General features: G+C 33.1%; 1 protein-coding gene across 10 annotated transcripts in view; it reads right to left on the bottom strand.

Annotated features, from left to right (window-relative positions):
- Positions 1–22,417, bottom strand: part of MICU3 (mitochondrial calcium uptake family member 3) — a gene marked incomplete at both ends in the record, with an annotated part of 109,831 nt that overhangs the window by 14,279 nt on the left and 73,135 nt on the right. For 5 of the 10 annotated variants that reach the window (XM_080710702.1, XM_080710699.1, XM_080710697.1 and 2 more), the window contains 4 exons: positions 1,577–1,748; positions 3,659–3,759; positions 10,013–10,108; positions 20,281–20,319. In XM_080710702.1, the coding sequence (XP_080566828.1) occupies positions 1,577–1,748; positions 3,659–3,759; positions 10,013–10,108; positions 20,281–20,319 (408 nt within the window). The remainder of the gene's footprint in view (positions 1–1,576; positions 1,749–3,658; positions 3,760–10,012; positions 10,109–20,280; positions 20,320–22,417) is intronic. The other 5 variants (XM_080710703.1, XM_080710698.1, XM_080710700.1 and 2 more) reach the window with 4 other exon arrangements.

Consider the following 22,417-nt stretch of genomic DNA (forward strand, 5'->3'; position numbering starts at 1 on the left):
AAACAAAACACCCAAAAAACAGACACAGAAATAAAGGAAAGACCTATGTAGAGTGTGATGGAAATATCACTGGCTTAGAAAGGATCCAAGTAAAACGCTCAGCTCCCCCAGCTCCCCTTTTTCCAAAAGAAAGATGACAGTGCCCAGAAGGTTGTTCTGAGAATGAGGGAATCCAGAAAAAAAAATCACTGAGAATCAATATTGATACAGAATTTTACATTTCTATTGTAATGATTTGTAGTGCTTAAGGAACTCCTAAATTAACAGAAGTACCAATTGGAAGGTTTTAAAAAGCCGGGCGTGGTGGTACATGCTTGTAATCCCAGCATTCAGGAGGCAGAGACTGGACGATTGCGGTTCATGAACAGTCTCAGCTACTTAGTGAGGCCCTTCACAACTCAGTGAGACCCTGTTTCAAAAATAAAAAGACTAAAAAATAGGGCTGGGGGTGTAGGTCGGAGGTAGAATGCCCCTGCGTTCCATCTCACGTACCCCCCCCCCCACAAACACATGATGGTTTTAGAAGCTGAGTGTATCTTAAAATGCTTATTTTGAAATAATTTCAGATATAAAAAATAACTGTAAAAATAATATAAATTTACTGTAAGCTCTTCATTCCTGAAATTTGGCTTTCTGAGTTACAGATTTTAATGATTCTGCTTAATAAAAGAAGAAAAAGATAAAAGATATGAAGAGTCAAGGCCATAAACAATACTATACTGTTTGAATATTGCAGTTAGATAAATTCAGCTTAACTGGTGAAACAGATAAAAGTTTCCCATTAAGAGATAATGTACACTAATGTCCAAATGCATCAACTTCTTTTTTTTCTCATTCTTTAGGGGACCTAGAAAATTGTTAACATTGTTACAGTGTATCCATTCCAAACAAAGTCAAACTATTTGCAAGTTTTTCTTAGACAGATTAACCTGATCTTTATATAAACACAAATAGAAGGCCAATATATCCAAAACATCCCATGCTTAAAGGGGTACTTGTGACACCAGTTCTATTTGGTTGCAGCGATGCATTCAAATACCACTAGATAATGCAACTGCTCAGTAGTGCTGACAACACATTTGTTACTAAACAAATAGACAACCAGTTGTCCCAGGTTCTTAGCCATTCATGCCACCTAAACTCTTTAAAAAGCCTCACTTCAACTGCTGATAAGATCACTCACTCATCAATGGCGGTCTTCAAATGACCTTTTATTAAGGTGTTAGAGATGTGAATAGAGAGTGACAGAAATGATGTCAATATAAACATTTTATACGAAGTTATGTTAATGTACCAGCCAAAACAAAATTCTCTTAAAAATAATATTTTTAATTTTAATAAAACAATTACTAGCAGCTTTAAATATTTTTAGCGTACCTAAGAAAAATATAGACACCTAGAACTTAAATTTAATTTAAGAAAACTTAGAGCACTCAAGACACAGAGGAAAAAGACTACATCCAAAACACTTTAATTTACAGATAAGCAAGAGAACTAATAAAAAGAGCAAGGTATTTTAGAGACCTATAAAGTTACAAGATTATATATAACAAAATAAATATAGGGGATTAGATACCTTTTCTTCAGGTATATTGTAACGCATGTTTTCCAAAAATACTGATGTATTTTCCACATTTGTGTATCGTAAAAGAATATGAGCAAAATCTTCTTCACTGATAGTACTCATTCCATTAGAGTAGGAAAGGAATTCTATTTCTAGAACTTCTGTTTGGAGATTATCCATGAACCTAAAATGAAAACACAATAAAAATTAATATGACCAGTGACCAAGTTTTCACTGTCCTAGAAAAGTATATGTGTAAATAATTTAATTATATGATGACACAAAAACTTCATGGAATTCTTCTTGTAAATGGAAAAGAAAAGAGCACAAGTTAACGAGAGGCTTTAGCACTCAATGACTGCGGCACATGAGGCAAACAACAGCCTCTCAGGGCTTGAGTTTCTCCACTTATAAAGAAGGGATAATACAAACTAGTTTAGCTGCTAGGGAGATCAGTGTGGAGATTCCTTAGAAAACTGGAATAGATCCACCATATGATCCGGCTATACCACTCCTGGGTATTTGTCCAAAAGGGGTGAAATCAGAGAACTGCCGTAACATATGCATAGCCATGTTCAGAGGAGCACAATTCATAATAGCCAAAATATGGAAGCAACCTAGGCCTCCATCAACAGATGAATGGATTGCAAAATTATGGGAAATACACACAATGGGATTCTACTCAGCTATAAAGAAGAAAATCATGTCATTCTCAAGAAGATGGAAAGACCTAGAGAACATTATGTTAAGTGAGATCAGCTAGGCACAGAAAGAGAAGTGACATATGTTTTCTCTAATATGCACAAACTAGGGAGTATTAGGAATACGAGAGGGACTCCAGATAATGGAGGGGAAACCTCAGCAAAGGCAGAATGGAGGGATAGGAGAGGAAGGCTGAGGTTGATTAATGGAGGAGCTACATCTGAATATGTGTATTTATGATTAACCTGGACACTCAGTTTTGGAAGGAGGGAAAGAAGCGGGAGTAGGGGAGAGGACACCAAGCACAGTCTGAATGTGTACAATTTTCAATATGATCCACGTAAAAATAAAAAAATAAATTAAAAAAATTGAAGCCGGGCTTGGTGGTACACACTTGTAATCCCAGCATTTGAGAGGCTGAGACTGGAAGACCGCGGTTTCTGGACAGCCTCAGCTACTTAATGAGGCTTTCTGCAATTTAGTGAGACCCTGTTTCAAAATAAAGAATATAAAAAATAGAGCAGGGCATCTAGCTTGGAGGTCAAATGCCCCTGTGTTCCATCCCCAGACCTGCAAAAAGAAAAAAATTGAAAAATAAAAAGAAGGGATAATACTGGGTGTGGTGACACACGCTTATAATCCCAGCATTTGGGAGGCTGAGACAGGAGGACTGAGGTTTGCAGATAGCCTCAGCTACTTAGTGAGGCCCTTTGCAACCAAGTGAGACCCTGTTTCAAAAAAAAAAAAAAAATAGGGGTGGGGTGTAGCTTGGAGGTGGAATAGCCATGGGTTTCATCTCCAGTACCGCAAAAAAAAAAAAAAAAAGAAGGAATAAAAGTACTTTGCAGAGTGTTGATGGTACTTAAATTGCTTGTTATTGCCGGGCGTAGTGGCGCACGCTTGTAATCCCTGCGCTTGGGAGGCTGAGACAGGAGGATCGCACGGGTTCGAAGCCAGCCTCAGCTACTTAGTGAGGCACTCAGCAACTTAGTGAGACGCTGTTTCCAAATAAAATATAAAATGGGTCTGGGAGTATAGCCTGGAGGTAGAAAGCCTCTGGGCCCCACCCCCAGTACCACCAAATAAATAAATAAATAAATAAAATATAAATAAATAAATTGCTTGTTATTATTACTGTGGTTATTCAGTCTTCAGAACATATAGAAATTAATAATCAATGCAGATATGCAGATTTTTTTATCTTTCAGTAACTTCCTCTTACAATTATCAATATAATCCCTTGTATACTGATTCTGAGGGAAGTGGACATTTATTATATAGAGTATCTTCAGTTAAGATGAAAGTAACAAAGTGCTATCATCACAGTACATGATTTCTAAATACACTTCTGACTTTAGCATTCTAACAATTTTCAGTAAAAATTAAGCTTACCTATAAAAATCTTCAAAGTTGAGCTCAGCTCTTCCTTTCTTCCCAAAAAAGTGTACAAGAAGTGTAGTATCTGCTACTAAACTTGTGATATCATCAGCACGCTTAAAAAAAAAAATCACAATTTAAAAGTTGGCTACAATAAAAGAACAACAGAATTTCTCAAAGAATCTTATCTGCATATAACTGTCAAGAATGCAAAGGTATTAAAATAAAAATGAAAAGCAAGAGCTATATTAATAAATACAATCACAGCTAAAATGAAGCTCAAATTTAGAAAACAGAAATTTAAACAAAACTGACCTTCATCCCCCCAAATTTTAAAGACATGCTTATATTTTAAGTTCTCAACTCAAATTATGCATAGAGAATACCTATAAATTACTTAATGTAGTTTAAATTCTTCAGTAATCATCTTTTTTTTTTTTTTGTGGTACTAGGGGTGGAACCCAGAGGCTTTCTACCTCCAGGCTATTCTCCCAGACCCATTTTTATATTTTTTATTTGGAAACAGGGTCTCACTAAGTTGCTGAGAACCTCACTAAGTAGCTGAGGCTGGCTTCGAACCTGCGCGATCCTCCTGTCTCAGCCTCCCAAGTGCGTGCGCCACCACGCCCGGCTTCAGTAATCATCTTAATGTGTGACTTTTATTTAAGTAATTTGGTTTGGATTTTTCCTGATGAGGAAAAATTAGGTTGATTAATTGGTTGACTGATTAACCAATCAATTGGTTGGCTGATTTTTCAGGTTTACTAACCTGAAAAATTTATTCCTTTAAAATGGTCAAAAGAAGTAAATTCAGCCAGGCGTGATGGTACATGCTTGTAATTCCAGTACTTGAGAGGCTGAGACAGGAGGATCATAGGTTCACAGCAAGCCTCAGATATTTAGTGAGGGTCTCCGCAACTTAGGCCCTGTTTCAAAATAAAGAATGAAAAATAGGGCTGTGGGTGTAGCTCAGAGGTAGAATGTCCCTGGTTTCAATCCCCAGTACTGCATAAAAAATAAATATTAAAAGTAGTTACTAGTTAGTATACTAGATGTATACTAAAGGTACAGTTGAAATGTATTTACTTCTTGGTCAGAATCCTGACAGTACTCCATAATAAGACATAAAAACCAAATACTTCTCTACAGGGGAACTTTTCCATATTCCCTAACAGAAAGTGTCATTCTACCCATTTCCCATACAATAAAATTTGATATTCTATCGATTCCTAATAGTCCTCCTTCTAGTCTATTATGAAAATAACTATTTTAACTTCCAACATTGGTCAGGCCTTCATTTCCTTTTTCCTTGAATCAAATATTCTTTTTTTCTAATGGTTAGTATAGAATAAGGAGTTTACATCTTCAGATTTTCTAACATGCCTCTTTTAATCTATTAAACCGTATTTTCTAAAGTGATCTGTTACTTTGATTACTCATATCTCTCAAAGACCCCAGCATGTGGGTTATCTATGCTTTAAATTACCTAAAATTGTTTAATTTTTTAGTAATTACTTAAATAGTCTATTTATATTTAAGTAGCACAGTTTTGGTTTGCCTAGCCACCGTTCAGCATATATCCTCCTTACAGTTAGCTTGGATGATTTCTACTACTAATTCTCAGTTTAGTTTACTGAGAAGTCCTAAGTGTTATCCATAGTTGGAATACCTGAGAAGTTTCCTAATGTTACCAGTTTCTTAGAAGGTCTGATAGTGTTTTGATCTGATCGCTAGAGGAAAAATAATATAACTGGATAGCAAAATATATCTTTCTGAGAAAGCTTATTATGAATACTGAGCCTTTCGGTGTTCCACATGTCAGAAAAGATAATGCAATGAGTTACTTTGGAAAGGGACTATTTTACCCATATCTTTGAGAAGGCAGTCTCTTTTAAGAAAAAGAGGCCAGGATTTTAACAATAATCCTGGTTGCTCCCCTGCTTGTGTATCTGTAAAATAGGAATAATTTTGTCTGTAACAATTTCAAGAAATAAGTTAAAACATCAGTATTAATAAAGCATACAAATGTTCTTATTGATAGTCACAGAAAATTAATGCCATTGTGAGAAAAACGATACCTAATGTTAATTTAGTATATCTAGTTTAATAATTGTATCACCCTTGGAACAACTTAAATTCAGAAGGGGAAGAACTTCTTAAAAGACACCCCTAAGTAAAGCATAAGAGTTGAGGCTCTGTTTAGACATTAACGGAATGGGACAGGAAGAATGGTGGTTTTTAAAAAGTTGCTTACTTCACAAATAAGCAATAGTGTGTGAGCAAATCAGACCATGAGTTTAAGAGTCAGATGGCTGGAACTGAGTATTGAAACTTCTTGTTATTTGAGTGACGTTGGGGGCATTAATCTCTCTTAGGGTATTATGGTCTTCAGGAATAATAATAGTACATATACTAAGAAGTTGTTATAAGGATTAGATAACTTATACATGTTTTTATTTTTATTTTTTAGCATTGTGAAGAGTATATTGCAAATGTTCAATAAATGTTAGCTATTCATGTTTAATTTGGTAAATTAACATATTTCAAGAAGCAAAAACAGGACTACATATGACAAAGATAATACTGAAATACAATTTTTTTTTTTTTTTTTTGGGCAGAACTGGAGATTGAACTCAGGGGCATTCTACCTTCGAGCTACACCCTCAATCCTATTTTTTATTCTTTATGTTGAAACAAGGTCTAAGTTGTGGAGGACCTCATAAGTTGCTAAGGCTGTCTGTGAACCTCTATCCTTCTGTCTCAGATTCCCAAGTACTGAGATTATAAACGTGTGCCACCATGCCTGGCATGAAATAAAATCTTAAAAAAATATTTTTACATGGTACATGCTTTTGTAATTAAAAATACATGCTATGTAGATCTGAAAAAATGCCTTAAAAATAAGAGGCTCCAGCAACACAAGTTAATGAATTCAGATAATACGATTAAGAAATGTTTTCCTCCTGTGTTGTGATGTCCTTTTCCTGAAAACACAGTATACTAAAATGAGAATGTTTTGCATTATACAGCTTTTAAATAATGATCTCATTTGGCTAGTTCTTCTCATGCCCACTGAGCAGAGAATATCTTTACTTACAGTCTTTCAACATTAAAATCTTATTAGATTCAGGTTGCACTTATCCAGATAATCTGACCCACAGAGGCATAAGTAACAGTTTTGACACTAGAGAAAAAAATAAGAAAATGGAAATAGAGACACTTCTCCTCCCCTACTTAGTGAAATACAGCACTGCTTGGAGTCACTGAAAACTATACTAGTGTCCTTGGTATCCTAACAGTGTTATATAACTTAAATTACAAGAGAGTTGAGACATAAATAGAGACTTTATCCCTTTGATTCTTCTGTTCATTGTTTAAGTAAAATGAATTCAGGTATTTTTATAACAAAGCCAGAAAAAGCCACAAAAACCCCTCATGGGCCACTTACATAAAATCCCATTATCTAATTTTGTGTTGATTAAAAATTATTTAGGCTGGGGTTTGTAGAGTGATTGCTTGACATGCATGAGGCCCTGGGTTCAATTCCCAGCAACAAATATAAATAAATAATCTTGAATGATTTCATAAAAAATGAAATAAATTTGTACAGCATACAAATTCATGAGCTATTAAGAAATTTTAAGATTGTCTTAAGCATATTTTCATTGATTACATTGTGATATAATCTTTTAAATATTTTTTATGCTTTTATTGGTACATTACAGTCTCACATCATAATGCAGTTCACAATGAGGTTGACATTCATGCACACAACGCCTGGTGGGCTTCTCCCTGCTCCCCCATCCATTCTCCCCCTTTCCCAGATAAGATATTAACAACAGTATTCTCACATATGTACAAAGTGTCAGGTGAAGAGCTTCCTCCATTAATTCTCCCTCTCTTCACCCTGCCCATAGACCACTTCCCTGGCTCCACTGAGGTTTCTCCTCCATTATCTGGAGTCCCTCTTGTATCCCAATTACTCCCTAGCTTCTGCCTATTGAGAGAAAACACATGACTCTTCACTTTCTGTGACTGGCTAATCTCATAATTTAAACTTTACCCATGGGATGGAAAAAATATCCAAACTCTTGATTTAATTTAGTTTTTGAATAATCTATTGAAATTTATTAAGGCTAAATAGAGTTTAAAGTAAGTAGGAAAAATTCAAATTTCATAAGACTCAAAGTAATGTTTATAATTCTGGTGTTGACAGACATACTTAACATATTTACTCTTCACAATTTATTATATTGTATTCTGAATTTATTATATGTACTTTTATAATAATAAAAATATGATTTTATGATAATTATTACTGGAATAACAATGAGAGGTTAATATAAAATTTACCTATAATATTTCAAGAGAACTGTTTTATCTAGAAAATTATATATTAAGTAAATAACAAAGAAATGCAAGTATAAATACATTTCCAAGCTTTCTTTCTGAACCAATCTGAATCCTGAGATATCAATACTATGAGCAATTCTTTGTTTCACCGATATGTGTAGTAACCTATAAAGGAATTACGTTTTGTTGTAACTTAATTTAATTAATTCTCATTATTATTTTCTAGTAGTAACAGAGATAATTCTCAAATAATTATTTTACTTTGAAATACAATTTAAATTTTTTCTTTTTCTTTTCTTCTTTTTCTTCATAAATATACTTCATGGTGTATGAGTTACTTAACTATTAATTTAGAAGTTATGATTATAGTGTCTACAATGATGTGCTAGTAAACTGGATGTCACAGAACGTTGAGCTGAAAAGAGATGTGCAGAATGAACTCTAGGAAGCTCTAAAAGTCACCTCGACCATACCTCTGAAAGAATCAGTCTTCCAAAGATCTTTCACAAACACTACAATCTTTGGAGTATATAAGACCTGACCAGTCTTCTGATATTTAGCCTCTCAATATTTAAATTCAAAATCGAATTATCTGAGTTTTTTCAGAACCTATAGCAGAGTTAGATAGGATTAAATAAAGGCTGGAGGCTGAGGGGTGGACACTCTAGTATGGGAAAGTAACAAAGACATGATTGTTAATTTGAAATTGGGAAGTAGGCCCTAGTAGGCTGGTAAGGACTTGCAGGAACAGTATTACCAGCTGCTCTTATTTTTAAGTATAGACTACTATGTGCTACCTACATGATTACAAAATGAAGTACCTCCTAAGATATCTCTGAATGGAACATCTGCCACTTCATATCAAAAAACAGGTCAAATTAAAGATAATTAAAGTTAATACCTGATGATAATTAGGTCATATTTATATCTCACAGATAGATTAAACACAGGGCAAAATGTTGTATTTATTTCTTTTGGGACTTTAAAATTGATCGAGTTTCTAATGGTTTCCTCTAGTCTAGAGACGCCCATTGAGTAACAATGTAAATATTAATAACAGAGGATAACAGAAATCACAACTCAACTGAGTGCAGTGGTGCTCCAAGGTAGCCCCAGCTGCTCAGAAGGCTGAGGCAGGAGGATCCTTTGAGCCTAGGAGTTAGAGGCCAGCCTAGTAAGATCCCATTCAAAAGAAAAAAAGGAGTCACAACTGATTAGTTTTTACTTCTCTAAATACTGTGGAAGTAGTTTTTAAAAATCAAACTTAAAGTTTAAAAATTTAGTTTCAATTACAAAAATTCTTAATAGGACTACAAATAGTATTTATGGTACAAGACACAGCCCATCCTTTAGAATTAAAATCCCTATTGAAAGTGTCAATAAAAGTGGTACCAGTAGAAGCAGTTTACCTAAGTATAATAGGAAGGTATATATCAGTATCAAATTAAAAAATAATAATAAAACTAAAAGAGCAGTCAGCTTTTTATTTTCCTCCTTGCACTGGCAATCTTAAATACTGGCAGAGTAAAATATTCCTCCCTTCTTCGATTGACTGTTCCTATGATACCTCTCTACCTCCCCTACTTCCTGCCTAGGAAATTTAATTGTTTAAATCTAACATGAGACTCGGCTATCTTTTACTAAGTGAAACATTTCAGCATTTTATGTAACATAAATTTTAAGATTAAAAGGTTTTATGAATACATAGAACTTTATTATTACTTTCAAATGTCTAAAAGTTACCCTTAATTAATAATAACATTTCTTTTTAATTAAGTCAGCAACTTTTATTTCATACAATAAGAAAATTCATTCAACACAATAAGAGTGGTCTTGTGACCCTTGTTAGCACTGCTGACATATTCAAATACATACTTTATATATATAGTAATTATTACTTTACTTTAGAATATATAGTACATTTTTGGTTTTATCTTTGTAATACCAAAATGAAATGAGAACTAGATTTATCAAAATGGCAAAAAGTACAAGAATTTTGTTGAGGTTTAATTATACCTCTGTGAGGTCTGAAAAGAGTGCTTGGCTTGTGTTACGTCTCAGTGTATCCCAATAGCTTCTGGAGACAATTTCCTCAGCATCTGTTTTAAGTACCTGTAGAAGTTTTAAGAAGCACAACTGAAATCTAAAGAATAGTCACAAAGAATGACAATTATACACTTTAAATCTCTTTTAACCAACCTTAAAAGAAAAGAAAACACATTAGCTTACCTCTTTTGTTTTCTGCTGCACACAACAGTATTATGTTACGCTGCTGGTAAACTCATGGTGCTTTCAAAGGTCAAATGGTATATAATCACTATTCCTAAGTACAATGTGACTTTGTCAAAGAGAATCAAATTCTCCAGTCCCTCCTTCTGCCCTCTACTGAGACATGCATAACTTCTAAGAAAATGTGAAAGAAAAATTTTATTCACCCTGTAATCCCAACTACTTGAGAGGTTGAGGCATGACTATCAAAAATGCAAGTCTGTAACTAGCCTCGGCAATTTAGTGAGAACTTGTCTGGAAATACAAAAGGGGCTGGGGATGTAGCTCAGTGATGGAGCAACCCTGGGTCTAATCCTCCCTCCCCCCAAAATTATTAATACCTTGTGTGAAGTAAATACATATGTAAAAGATTTTGGTACTTTTGTACAATCTATTAAAAATCACACTTAATATAAAATTATTTTTGGATATCATACTTCTTTTTAATCTATCAAAAAAATAACTTTATCCATAGTTTAGAGAAACAAAGTTTAAATCAAGTCAAAACTTGTAAAAAAGAAATACACCTACCTAAGTTAAATGACTTGAAGCAACTGAGGGAATTAGTCAGTGTGTCTGTTGTAAATACATAGGTGCTTTCTAATCTTTATTATAAGGAATTAATGCTAGGGTTTAATTCAGTACTGGCTAGTGTAAATAATTTATGAAGATTAAGAAGCATTTTAATCTTCCAATGAAAATGTTGAACTGTAAATGTTGAATCTCTAAACAAAAATAAAATCAGTTTTTATCAGGATGTACCAGGGAAGACTCTAGGCTTCTCAGGTGAGGTGATCTTTTGGTTACGGAGAGAAGAAAATGCAGTATGATGTGCTCAGGGTAGCCCGACATGGAAACCTTCCTATCTTTTTTGTTTTTCTGTCTTGTTTTTTTAAGTCTGGTATCAGCAGGGCATGGTGGCTTGTGTCCCTAGTCTCGGCTACTCTGGAGGCAAATGCAAGAAGATCACTTGAGCCAAGAAGTTCAAAAACTGCCTGGACAAATAGTGAGACTGTGTCAAATAAATAAAATAAATAAATAAATGTCTGTGCCATTAATAAAGTTATAATACACATATATAGAACAAAATAACCTCAAAAATGGATGGTACAGACAAAATAACGTCCTGTACCCTGTAAGTGTAATCATTGTTTTTGCCTAAGTTCAGAGGCTGTTATTGGTAGAATTCTCTTAAGTTTCAGTTTTGGTTAAGATTTTCCTATGTGTTTTTTGTCTGAGCCAAAGAAGGATCCTATTCAAGGCATTCAATGATATCTGTGATAGGAAGGAAAAAAGAAAGAACATAAAGGGAAGAAGAAAGGGAGGAAAGAAGGAGTAAAATAAGTTTGAAAGTAACTGATTTAGATGGTAATATATCACTCTGATAAGCAGAAAAATGGCTCCCCAAAGTTGTTTATCTCCAGAGAGGTAAATACTTTACATAAAATTAGGGTCTGAAAAGGTTATACTCAGAGATTAAGTCATCTCAGGGGAAAAAAGAAATATCCCATCAAAGCAAACAGGAAACAGTTTTTACTATAGTGGAATTTAAATATACACAAATAAAAGTATATTTTGTACCTACCCCGACAATGGTGAACTTAAGAAAGCAACCTGAGAATTGTAATTTAGAGTCATGTAGGCTAACTTCCCCCAGGTATATCATGGGGTGAAAACAAAAGAAAATCAATCAAACACGATTCTCCTTGAAGAAGACACCTATAGTGTAGTTTTAAAAGACTTCTCACAAAGACAGTCCAAAAAACAGACACTCACATCACAGAATTACTAAACACAAAAGAACATATGCTAACAAAAATGAAAGCCAACAAAGCAACAATGTAACCAGACTTCAAATACTGAGATATTATAGAAAGCAAATTAAGTTTAAAGAAGATGAAGCTGGATTTAAAAAGATCATTTATGAAAAATTGGCTATAAAAATTATTACACTGATAAAAACAAATGTATCTTCTAGAAATAAAATTTAAATACTGAAATTTAGAATCAGATTCTATACGGTTAGAATTAATGACCTGAAAAAAGATCACATAGAATGTAGCATAAAAAGATTAAAAAATGGTAAACCGAAGAGACATAGAAGAAAAAAAATGAGTATTTATGAAAGGTCCAGAAATTAATAATAGAGAAAATAGAAAACTGAATTTTCAAGAATCAGTAGAATACACTCCTTATATTTTAGAAGCTCACTATATCTCATAATAGATAAAAGCAAAACAGAGATACACTATAGTAAAACTGTAAATATAAAATTAAAGAAAATTTAAAAGCACCCAGAAAGAAATCAGATCACCTACAAATAAAAAATTAGATCCAGAGTTGACTTTTTGCGATTTCAAAGAGAAGTCAGAAAATAGTTAAACAATATCATCATTTACGTAGAATAAACCAACCTAGAATGAAATCTTATTGAAATTATCTTCCCAAAAAAGGCCAAAATAAAGTCATTTTATTTTATTTTTTGTGGTAATGGGATTGAATTCAGGGGAATTCTACCTTTTTATTTTTTATTTTGAAAAAGGGTCCACTAAATTGCATAAAGCCACACTAAATTGCTGAGGCTGGCCATGAACCTGCTATACTCCTGTCTCAGCCTGTCAAGTGCTGGGATTACAAGCGTGCATCCGCACACCTTTTTTTTTTTTTTTTTTTTTGGGTGGTTCTGGGGTTCCTGGAAACCCTTCTACCTCCGGGCTACACTCCTAGACCTAATATATATATATACTTTTTTTTTTTTTAATTTGTAAACAGGGTCATTTAGCCAGCCAATGAGGCTGGCTTCGAACCTGTGCGATCCTCCTGTCTCTGCCTCCCAAGCAGAGATTACAAGCCTACACCACCACGCTGTCCACTACACCTATCTTAAAGACATTTTCAAGGACAGTTTAAAAAAAATTTTTTTGGTCGGGTACTATGGATCCAACAAGCTAAGTATGGACTGAGCTTATACCCCTCGGTTGTGCTTTTGTTTTTTAAATTCACCAAAAGACTCTCACTCGAGGATATATTTTATGGGTATAAAATTGTGAGATTAAAGAAAGAATTAGTAAAGTGAAGAACGGAAAATATACAGGCAATCTAAAAATCATTTATGGCATATATTTTGTGGTATTAGAAAAGACTGAGGTGGCCAGGGCGTGGTGGTGCACGCTTATAAACCCTGTGCTTGGGAGACGGAGACAGGAGGATTGCGCTGGCTTATGAGACCCTGTTTCCAAATAAAAATATAAAAATAGGTCTGGGAGTGTAGCCTGGAGGTAGAAGGGCTTCCAGGAACCCCAGTACCACCACCACACACACACAAAAAAAAACCCAAACAAAAAGACTGAGGTTAATATTGTATAACAATTTCAAGTTCCCATGCAACATCTTTCAAGAGAAAGATATTAAAGCAATTAAGTCTGTGTTTTTGAGAAAGAGAATAAGATATTACCTTGCATAAGATTTTATCATTTTAAGTATGCCTATTAAAATTTTAAGAACAACACAAAAAATAGAAATGCAATAAATTTTTTTCTAAATTTGGAGAAAACATAAACTTCAGTTAATTAAAAAGCAGGGAAAGGAAAACTAATATTGGATAGAATAAAATTACTAAAATCCAAGTTAGTAAATAATCACAATGATGTAAATCAACTAAATTTTCCAATTAAAAACTACAGATTGTGGCCAGGTGTGATGGCACATGCCTGTTATCCCAATACTTTGGAGGCTGAAACAGAAGAATCACAGGTTCAAAACTAGCCTCAGCTACTTAGCAGGATTTTCAGTAATGAAAGGAGACCCTGTTTGAAAATAAAATACACAGGGCCAGGCGTGGTGGCGTATGCTTGTAATCTCCACACTTGGGAGGCTGAGACAGGAGGATAGCACAGGTTCGAAGCCAGCCTCAGCTACTTGGTGAGGCTCTCAGCAACTTAGTGAGACCCTGTTTCCAAATAAAATATAAAAATTAGGTCTGGGAGTATAACCCGGAGGTAGAAAGCTCCTGGGTTCCATCTCCAGTACCACCAAAAAATAAATAAACAAACAAATAAATAAAATAAATAAATAAAAATAAAACACACAAAAGGGCTGGGGGCATTGCTGGGAGGTACTATGTTCCTGGATTCAATGACTAGTACTAAATATGTAAATAAATGAATGACTAAATAAATAAATAAAACAAAAAGCAAAGATTATCAATCAGTATAAAAAGAAACCAGAACAATTCATAATATACTCTTAAGAAGAACCCATCTAATAAAAAGGAGAGCTTGAAGAGGTCTAACAGGCTTCTAGTAATGACAGGCTAGTAATCAGCATCAACTTTCTCACTGATAATAACTGGAAAGGCTGAGCTGGGTGGCACACGCTTGTAATCCCAGTACTCAGGAGGCTGAAACAGGAGGATCATAGGTTTGCTGCTAGTCTCAGTTACTTAAATGAGGCTCTCTGCAACTTACTGAGACTCTGTTTCAAAATAAAGAATTAAAAATAGGAGTGGGGGTGTAGAAGGCCCCTGAGTTCAATTCCCAGTGACACATACACACACACAAAAAAAAGAAAAGAAAAGAAAAGAAAAAACAAGAGGAAAAAAAGGCTAAACAAAATATAAAATAGAAATATCTTCTTTAAGCATCTTTTAAAAAATATTTTAATACTCGTATTTGTACATTGCATTTATACATCACAGTAAGATTCAGATACATTTATACATGCATCTCAAAGACATAATTTGCTTTTGGCACTGTGTTGATGTTTGTATTGATAACTTAAAAGTAATGGTAAATGTGAATAAAAGACCAAAGTCATTGCATTCTTTAGTGCCACACATTCAGTTAAAAATAAAAATACAGCTGGGCGTGGTGGCGCACGCTTGTAATCCCCATGCTTGGTACGTGGAGACAGGAGGATTGTGCAGGTTCAAAGCCAGCCTCGCTGACTTAAGAGACCCTGTTTCCAAACAAAAATATAAAATAGGTCTGGGAGTGTAGCCCGGAGGTAGAAGGGTTTCCAGAATCCCAGTATCACCAAAATAAATACATAAATGAATACATAAATGAATAAATAAATAAAATACCAAGAAAAAAGGAGAAAACAAGAAATGCCGCTTAACAATGTACTTGCTGAAACTTTATTTAGTATTTGATGTGACAAAATAAGAATGCATAAAATTCTCCTGCTGCATACTAAAGTATTCCACTTAACTTTAGAAAGAACATCTGTATCACCAACTGAACTAGCCATTTTTTTCAGCAATCATCATTCTTACTTGAAAGAAGAACTAATAGACAAATTATTATTATTCAGACTTCAGTATCTGGCACATCTTTTTAAAAAATGAATCAAATGAGCTAGGCACTTCAAAGTAAACTAAGAGTATTTGTTGCCAAAATAACACTGCAACAGATACAAAGAAAAAAGGCTATGAAAAATTAGTTGTCGCCGGGCGTGGTGGCGCACGCTTGTAATCCCCGCGCTTGGGAGGCGGAGACAGGAGGATCGCGCACAGCCGCGCTGGCGTAAGAGACCCTGTTTCAAAAATATAAAATAGGTCTGGGAGTGTAGCCCGGAGGTAGAAGGGCTTCCAGGAACCCCAGTACCACCAAAAAAAAAAAAAAAAAAAAAAAAAATTAGTTGTCTTCTATTAAGGCAAACATTAAAGAGATTTGCAAAGAATGTAAAACAATACCACTCTCCTCACTACATTTTGAGAAGTTATTTTTCATAAAAATGCTTATGCTAACATCTGTTGAATTTTTACTGTTTTAAAATGGACACTTGTAATTCCAATACTTGGGAGGCTGAGACGGAAGGATCACAGGTTCACATCCCGTCTCAGACACTTAATGAGGCTCCTGTTTCAAAACAAAGAATAAAAACGGCTGGGGTGTAGCTTGGAGGTAGAATGCCCATAGATTCAATCCAAAGTGCAACATAAATAAATAAATAAAATAAAATGGATTAAGAAATATTTTAATCCTCAATTTTAATTTCTAACATAGTAAATATAGACAGATAAAAACACAAACAAAATCTCCTTTTGATATTCAATAATTTTTAATGGAAAGTGATTATAAAGCCAAAATGTTTGAGAACCATTGCTGACAACAATGAAAGAGAATAAATAACCTGGGAGTACACACACTGAGGCACATAAAATTGGCAAGACAATCATAATATTGAGCCAAAGAAGTAAGACAAAAATATCCATACGGTTATATTTACTATGAAGCATAAAATGGAGTAACAGTAAACTATATTGTTTAAGATGTAAAAGTAACAAAACAAAGATTTATATAAAATAATCACTGGTTATCTTCTGTAGGACAATGAATGATTATGATTGGGGGCACTTATGGAGGTGTTTCTTGGAATACTGAAATACTGTATTTTTTTAAATATATTTTTATTGGTGCATAATAGTCTAACATCATAATATAGTTCAGAGTGATAGAAACACACAGATACACAGCACTTAACTTCCCCCTGGTTCCCTACCCACTAATATTTTATTTCTTGATCTACATGATGGTTACAATTTCATAATTATTCATTTTATTTTGTTTATATTTTATCAGCAGTAAATTTCTGAACTAAAAACATATTTTAAGAATCAAGAAAAGCTTCATCATTTTTACAAGAAAAAACAAAAATAAACAAAACAGAAAATACAAAATATTAATCAAAATAAAAGCAGTACATTGATTCTAATAACCAAAGTAAACTTTTAAGGCAAAAAGTACTTCTAAGAATCTAGTATACTACATAACAAAAGATTAAATTCATTAATATAAATAATCTATATTCTTATAGAGACAGGCTTCAAAATATATAAAAAAATTGAGAATCATGAGTAGAAATTTATAAATATATCATTGTAATATATAATTTCAAATACTAAATGACAAATCAAGCATAAGAAAATATCATAACAGATTTAAAACATAATAAACATGCATAATATACATATATACATATATGTATATGTATACATATATAAATATATGTATGTATAAAACAACACTGTACTCTAAACTGGAGAATATACATTCTTTTAAAATAAAGATTACTTATATATATTAAGAGTATTTTAGTCCATAAAACAATCTCAATACATATAAAACTGGTATGCTTTTTGGTGGCAATGGGATTAGGGTAATTAAGGATAATTTTTATTTTTTATTTTATTTTTTTGTGATACTAGGTATGGAAACCAGAGGCTTTATACCTCCGGACTACACTCCCAGACCTATTTTATATTTTATTTGGAAACAGGGTCTCACTAAGTTGCTGAGAGCCTCACTATTTAGCTGAGGCTGGCTTCGAACCTGTGTGATCCTCCTATTTCAGCCTCCCAATTGCTGGGATTACAAGCGTGTACCACCACGCCCAGCTCTAAGGATAATATTTTAAAAATCATAATATAGGACATGCCAAGTCAACATACTTGACATTTACATTATTCTTTTGAAATTGTATACTTCTTTTCATTGATGTCGGAGGATAATCAGCAGCTAACTATCTGAGAAATATAAAAAGAATCAGGGCTATTTGGAACAAAAAAGGCTACATAAGGTAATACATATCTTCATGGATAAGTAAAGATGGTCAGATGTTCGCTATAGTAGAGAATAACTTGATGTCAGTACAAGTAGAATCAACTGTAAATGTATTAAATTTTGGAAGAATCAAGCTACTACAGGGGCCAAAGAATCTTTATCTATAGGCCAAGATGACTACTGTCTTTCCTGAAGAAACTTTTTTATACAGGTAGAAACTGGTTATTATAAATATCTTAAGTTATATTTAGCTGCATGATCTATACTCAAATTTGATACATAATAACTTATAAGTCTAAAAACTAGGGAGATAACTGTCAGTTAATTTATATTATATCACTGAAATATATCAGTGATAATTTATACATAAGGCTATTAGGAATTTTTTAATATTTTAAGAGAATTTTACTTGTTTTCTATACTTTTTTAAAAATAATCATTTTTTGAGCAAACATTTTCCTATTATAGAAAAATATGTTGAAACTAACTAAACTCCTAAGGGGTTGAAAAATCATGTAATCTACATAAGATTCTGAATAAAAATGACATCAAGTTGTATGTTTATAAAATCCACATTTTACATGAGAGGAAAAAGCTGTCTTCCATAAAATAATAAAAAAATCCAATAAAATGTAATATCATAAACATAATTTCCAATTAAATGAGCAAGCATAACAAATGAAATATGCAACTTAAGTCGGCTTCTCAATGTTGTTCCCTTAATGTCTGAATGATTGCAATTTGTATATGTAGCTGAAGCTAGAGTAACATTAAGATCAATTTTCTTTTAACAATGTTTCTACTCTGAGATGTATTTTTGTTTATTTGTGTGTGTGTGTGTGTGTGTGTGTGTGTGTGTGTGTGTGTGTGTTACTGGGAATTGAACCCAGGGACATTCTACTTCTGAGCTATACCTCCAGCCCTATTTTTTATTCTTTATTCTGAAACAGGGTCTCACTAAGTTGCTGAGGCTGGCCATGAACCTATGATTCTACTGTCTCAGTCTCCCAAGTACTAAAATTACAGCTCTGAGATGTATTTTTAAATAATCAATGATCCAATATCAAAATTATTTATGATACCTAAGGAAAAAATAAACTCTTACAGAAAAATGCTTCATACAGTGGTGATAGATTAGAGACATAAATTATAAAAATCATAAGTGCTATCATTTATTAAATTTCATAGGGCATATGGCATTATGGTCTAGGTGATTTTCATTGTATATATTCCTATAAATTTTTGAAATGACTAACCGAGAAATCCTTTAAAACTTTTAAGATGGCTAGACTTTATTTAATGGAAGACAGCAGTGAACTTTGTAGGAAATTTGCAGTTTCTGACAAGAATTGAAACTGTCAGTTAGTTATATAGGTTTCCTAGACTTAGCTTGTTTCTCAATCATGCTAGGTCTATTCCCTGTGACTAAGAAACACATCTAGGGTTTATGTTATGATGACTTTGCATCAGGTATGTGTTAAAATCTAAAACAAGAGGCAATTGTTACAGTTTGAAACTAACTATATAGCACTCAAGAGGCAATGTATCTACTTTTAGAATAGTACATTACAGCTACACTCTTCTCAGCAGGATAATACTTAAGTCACTCTGCATTCAAGGGTTTCTCCAGTGAAAATTTCTATAGTTTGAGGAATATTTTTAAATGACTAAATGATCTTTGGGAAAATTAAATTAACTACTGTGTATGTTTACATGAAAAAAGGGTCATATATTCTTAGTAGGTTAGTTAACTTACTAGCTGGACTAACCAATAAGCTCTGACTTTCTCAAGAGAAAAGAAACTCAGAAATTCCAGGATAAGAAAAGTATATTTAGAAGTTGATTTGTAGGATTTCCCAACTTTTTTGTAAAGTAATTTGAAAATCATAATCTTATTTGAGAAGTAAAATAATATACTAATAAATTAAATTAATCAAGTAACATATTAGATTTTTCGCTAAATAGACCAGAAAAGAAGGCAAATAATAAGAGTTTTAGAAAAAAAATGAGAAATATTGAAAACTAAAAGTTTATCCATTAACATATTTCTTTATTAAAAATGGTAAAACACCAAAGATTGTGTGAGATGGATCAATCAAGTTCTTAAAACATCTGTGCTGAGCACCCTAACATCTATTTGTAAATACCTCTTAAAACTGTTGAAAGATATAAAATTTCAATTGTTCTACTAGAATTTTTGGTGGTTGTTATTTACTCATCTTTATTTTAATCTAAAAATAAATAACAATAAAGACCATTTGCTTTCTATATTTTAGTTTTCTTATATATCTAGAAAGAATATATGAAATTTGGGCTTGATTCCACCTTACTGTATTCAATATATTATAAAACATTCTAATTAGTAGATATAATTTTAAATAAAGAAATAACATTTCAAGTATAACAGGTGAGGGCTATATACATAAAGAACATTTAAATTATTGTACATACACTATTAGTAGGAGAATGGTATCCATAAAGTTGAAGACGCTGACATAGAGCACAAAGGGCCAAATGAAGTGTCACATTTCAGAATGAACCCAAGTACAGCAAAAGAAAAAAGAAAAAGACGACAAAATAATCAATTAGGAAGGGCAAATCATTATGCTATATTCTATATAGAGCACACACACACAAGTGGGTTAAGTTAAAGATGAGTAGCAAAGTTTTTATAATCTCATACAATTAAATAAATTTGTACTCATTCAACCATTTTCATCATAACCTCATAGCACTATCGCTTGAGGTTTCCTGAGTAAAACGTGTTGTTTTAAGTATGGAGCCTTATATAGACAGGTTTCAGCAATTTTATATGAGATGGGGAAATTTTAGATATAGCAGCATGAAAGTGGAAATGGTATGAGATCTGTACTAGAATTCTGCTCTCCTGTTATCAATGATATGACATCAGATATGTTAATTCACCTCTCTAAGACTGTTTTCTCATTCACAAAACATGTACAATACTTACCTGGGAAAACTGTAATGAGAAAAAAGTGGAAGTAACATTTATTATGGACACGGTACAGGGCTTAGTATATAAGTGTCCGAAGAAATGTTATGTGTATTTTGCTTCTTCTAAAGCATAGTTAATTTTGTTTTGATATGAAAATATATTTAGTTTGGATTTAATTTTGATTTGGGTATGTTAATATTCAGCTTAAAGAAGCTATGTATTTATTAAGTTTTACTATTAGCTAACATTTTTTGAGTATTTATTATATTTCACATACTGTTAAATGGTTACTTCAGCTCACTTAATTGCCACAAAATCATGTGTGATCACTACTCCTCATATTCTAATTGTACAAATGAAAAAATGAAACAGAGGTTAAGAACCTTATTCAAGATCACACAGATAGTGTCAGAGGTAATAGTCAAATCCCAAAAATCTGCCACCTAAGATTGTACCATGGTGTTTTTAATGCAAACAACATATTTTCCCAATAAGCAAAACTTTAGTTGCTTCAAAACTTATGAAAATGTCTAAGAATGTGTAGAATCATATTGTTATTTCTTTTTTTTTTTTTTTTTTTTTTGCAGTTCAGGGGTTTGAACCCAGGAACATTCTGCCTCCGAGATATACCCCCAGCCCTATTTTATATTCCTTAATAAAATAAAATTTTAAACAGGGTCTCACTAAGTTGCGACGGCCCCACTAAGTTTCTGAGGCTGGTCACAGACCTGTGATCCTCCTGTCTCAGCCTCCCAAGTACTGGGACGACAAGCATGTGCCACCACGCTCGTCTCATACTGTCATTTCTATCAATGGTGATGATACCATTTTACATTCTACATGATCCTCTATAACTAAAAGGGTATAAAATAATCTTAGTTCAGATTTGTATTATTTATGTGTGTGTGTGTAGGTGGGTACTGGGGTTCCTGGAAACCCTTCTACCTCTGGGCTACACTCCCAGACCTATTTTATACTTTTAAAAAAAAAATTGGAAACAGGGTCTCTTAAGCCAGTGTGGCTGGCTCAGAATGCCTGCGAGATCCTCCTGTCTTCACCTTCCAAGCGCGGGGATTACAAGCGTGCGCCACCACACCCAGCTTCAGATTTGTATTATAAAATGTGACTACTAACAAGTTAAAATGAATAACTATTATTAAATATATTAAATATAGGTAAGGATATTTGTAGAGATCTGTATTGCTGAAGAATGCTATCAGAGGCTGAAGATTATTTCTGAATTAAGAAATAGCTTTGATAGTTAAAAATTATGTAAATTTGATTCCAGTAGCACTATTTAAATTTGATAAGAGAAAAACCTCTGAGATAAATGTAGAGAACCATGTCTTTATTAAGAACTCCCCTACATATATACAAGAGAGATGTTACTTGAAAGTTATTTTACTTGAGAGTTATTTTAAGTCTTTTCCCATATATTTATTAGGGAATGTGTCATTGACATACATACAAATAAAACAACACAATTTAGGATATGCTGGTACAATTTAGATTTTATAATTCAGATAGACTTCCTCTAATTAAACCAAGTTAATGAGATTTTGCTGTATCACTATTTGAAATATCTGCATTAAGTCAATATTAAATTTCCTTTTTCCTTGGCTGCAGTGGAAC

This window comes from Muscardinus avellanarius (assembly GCF_963383645.1).
Source record: "Muscardinus avellanarius genome assembly, chromosome: 14".
Classification (NCBI taxonomy): Eukaryota; Metazoa; Chordata; class Mammalia; order Rodentia; family Gliridae; genus Muscardinus; species Muscardinus avellanarius.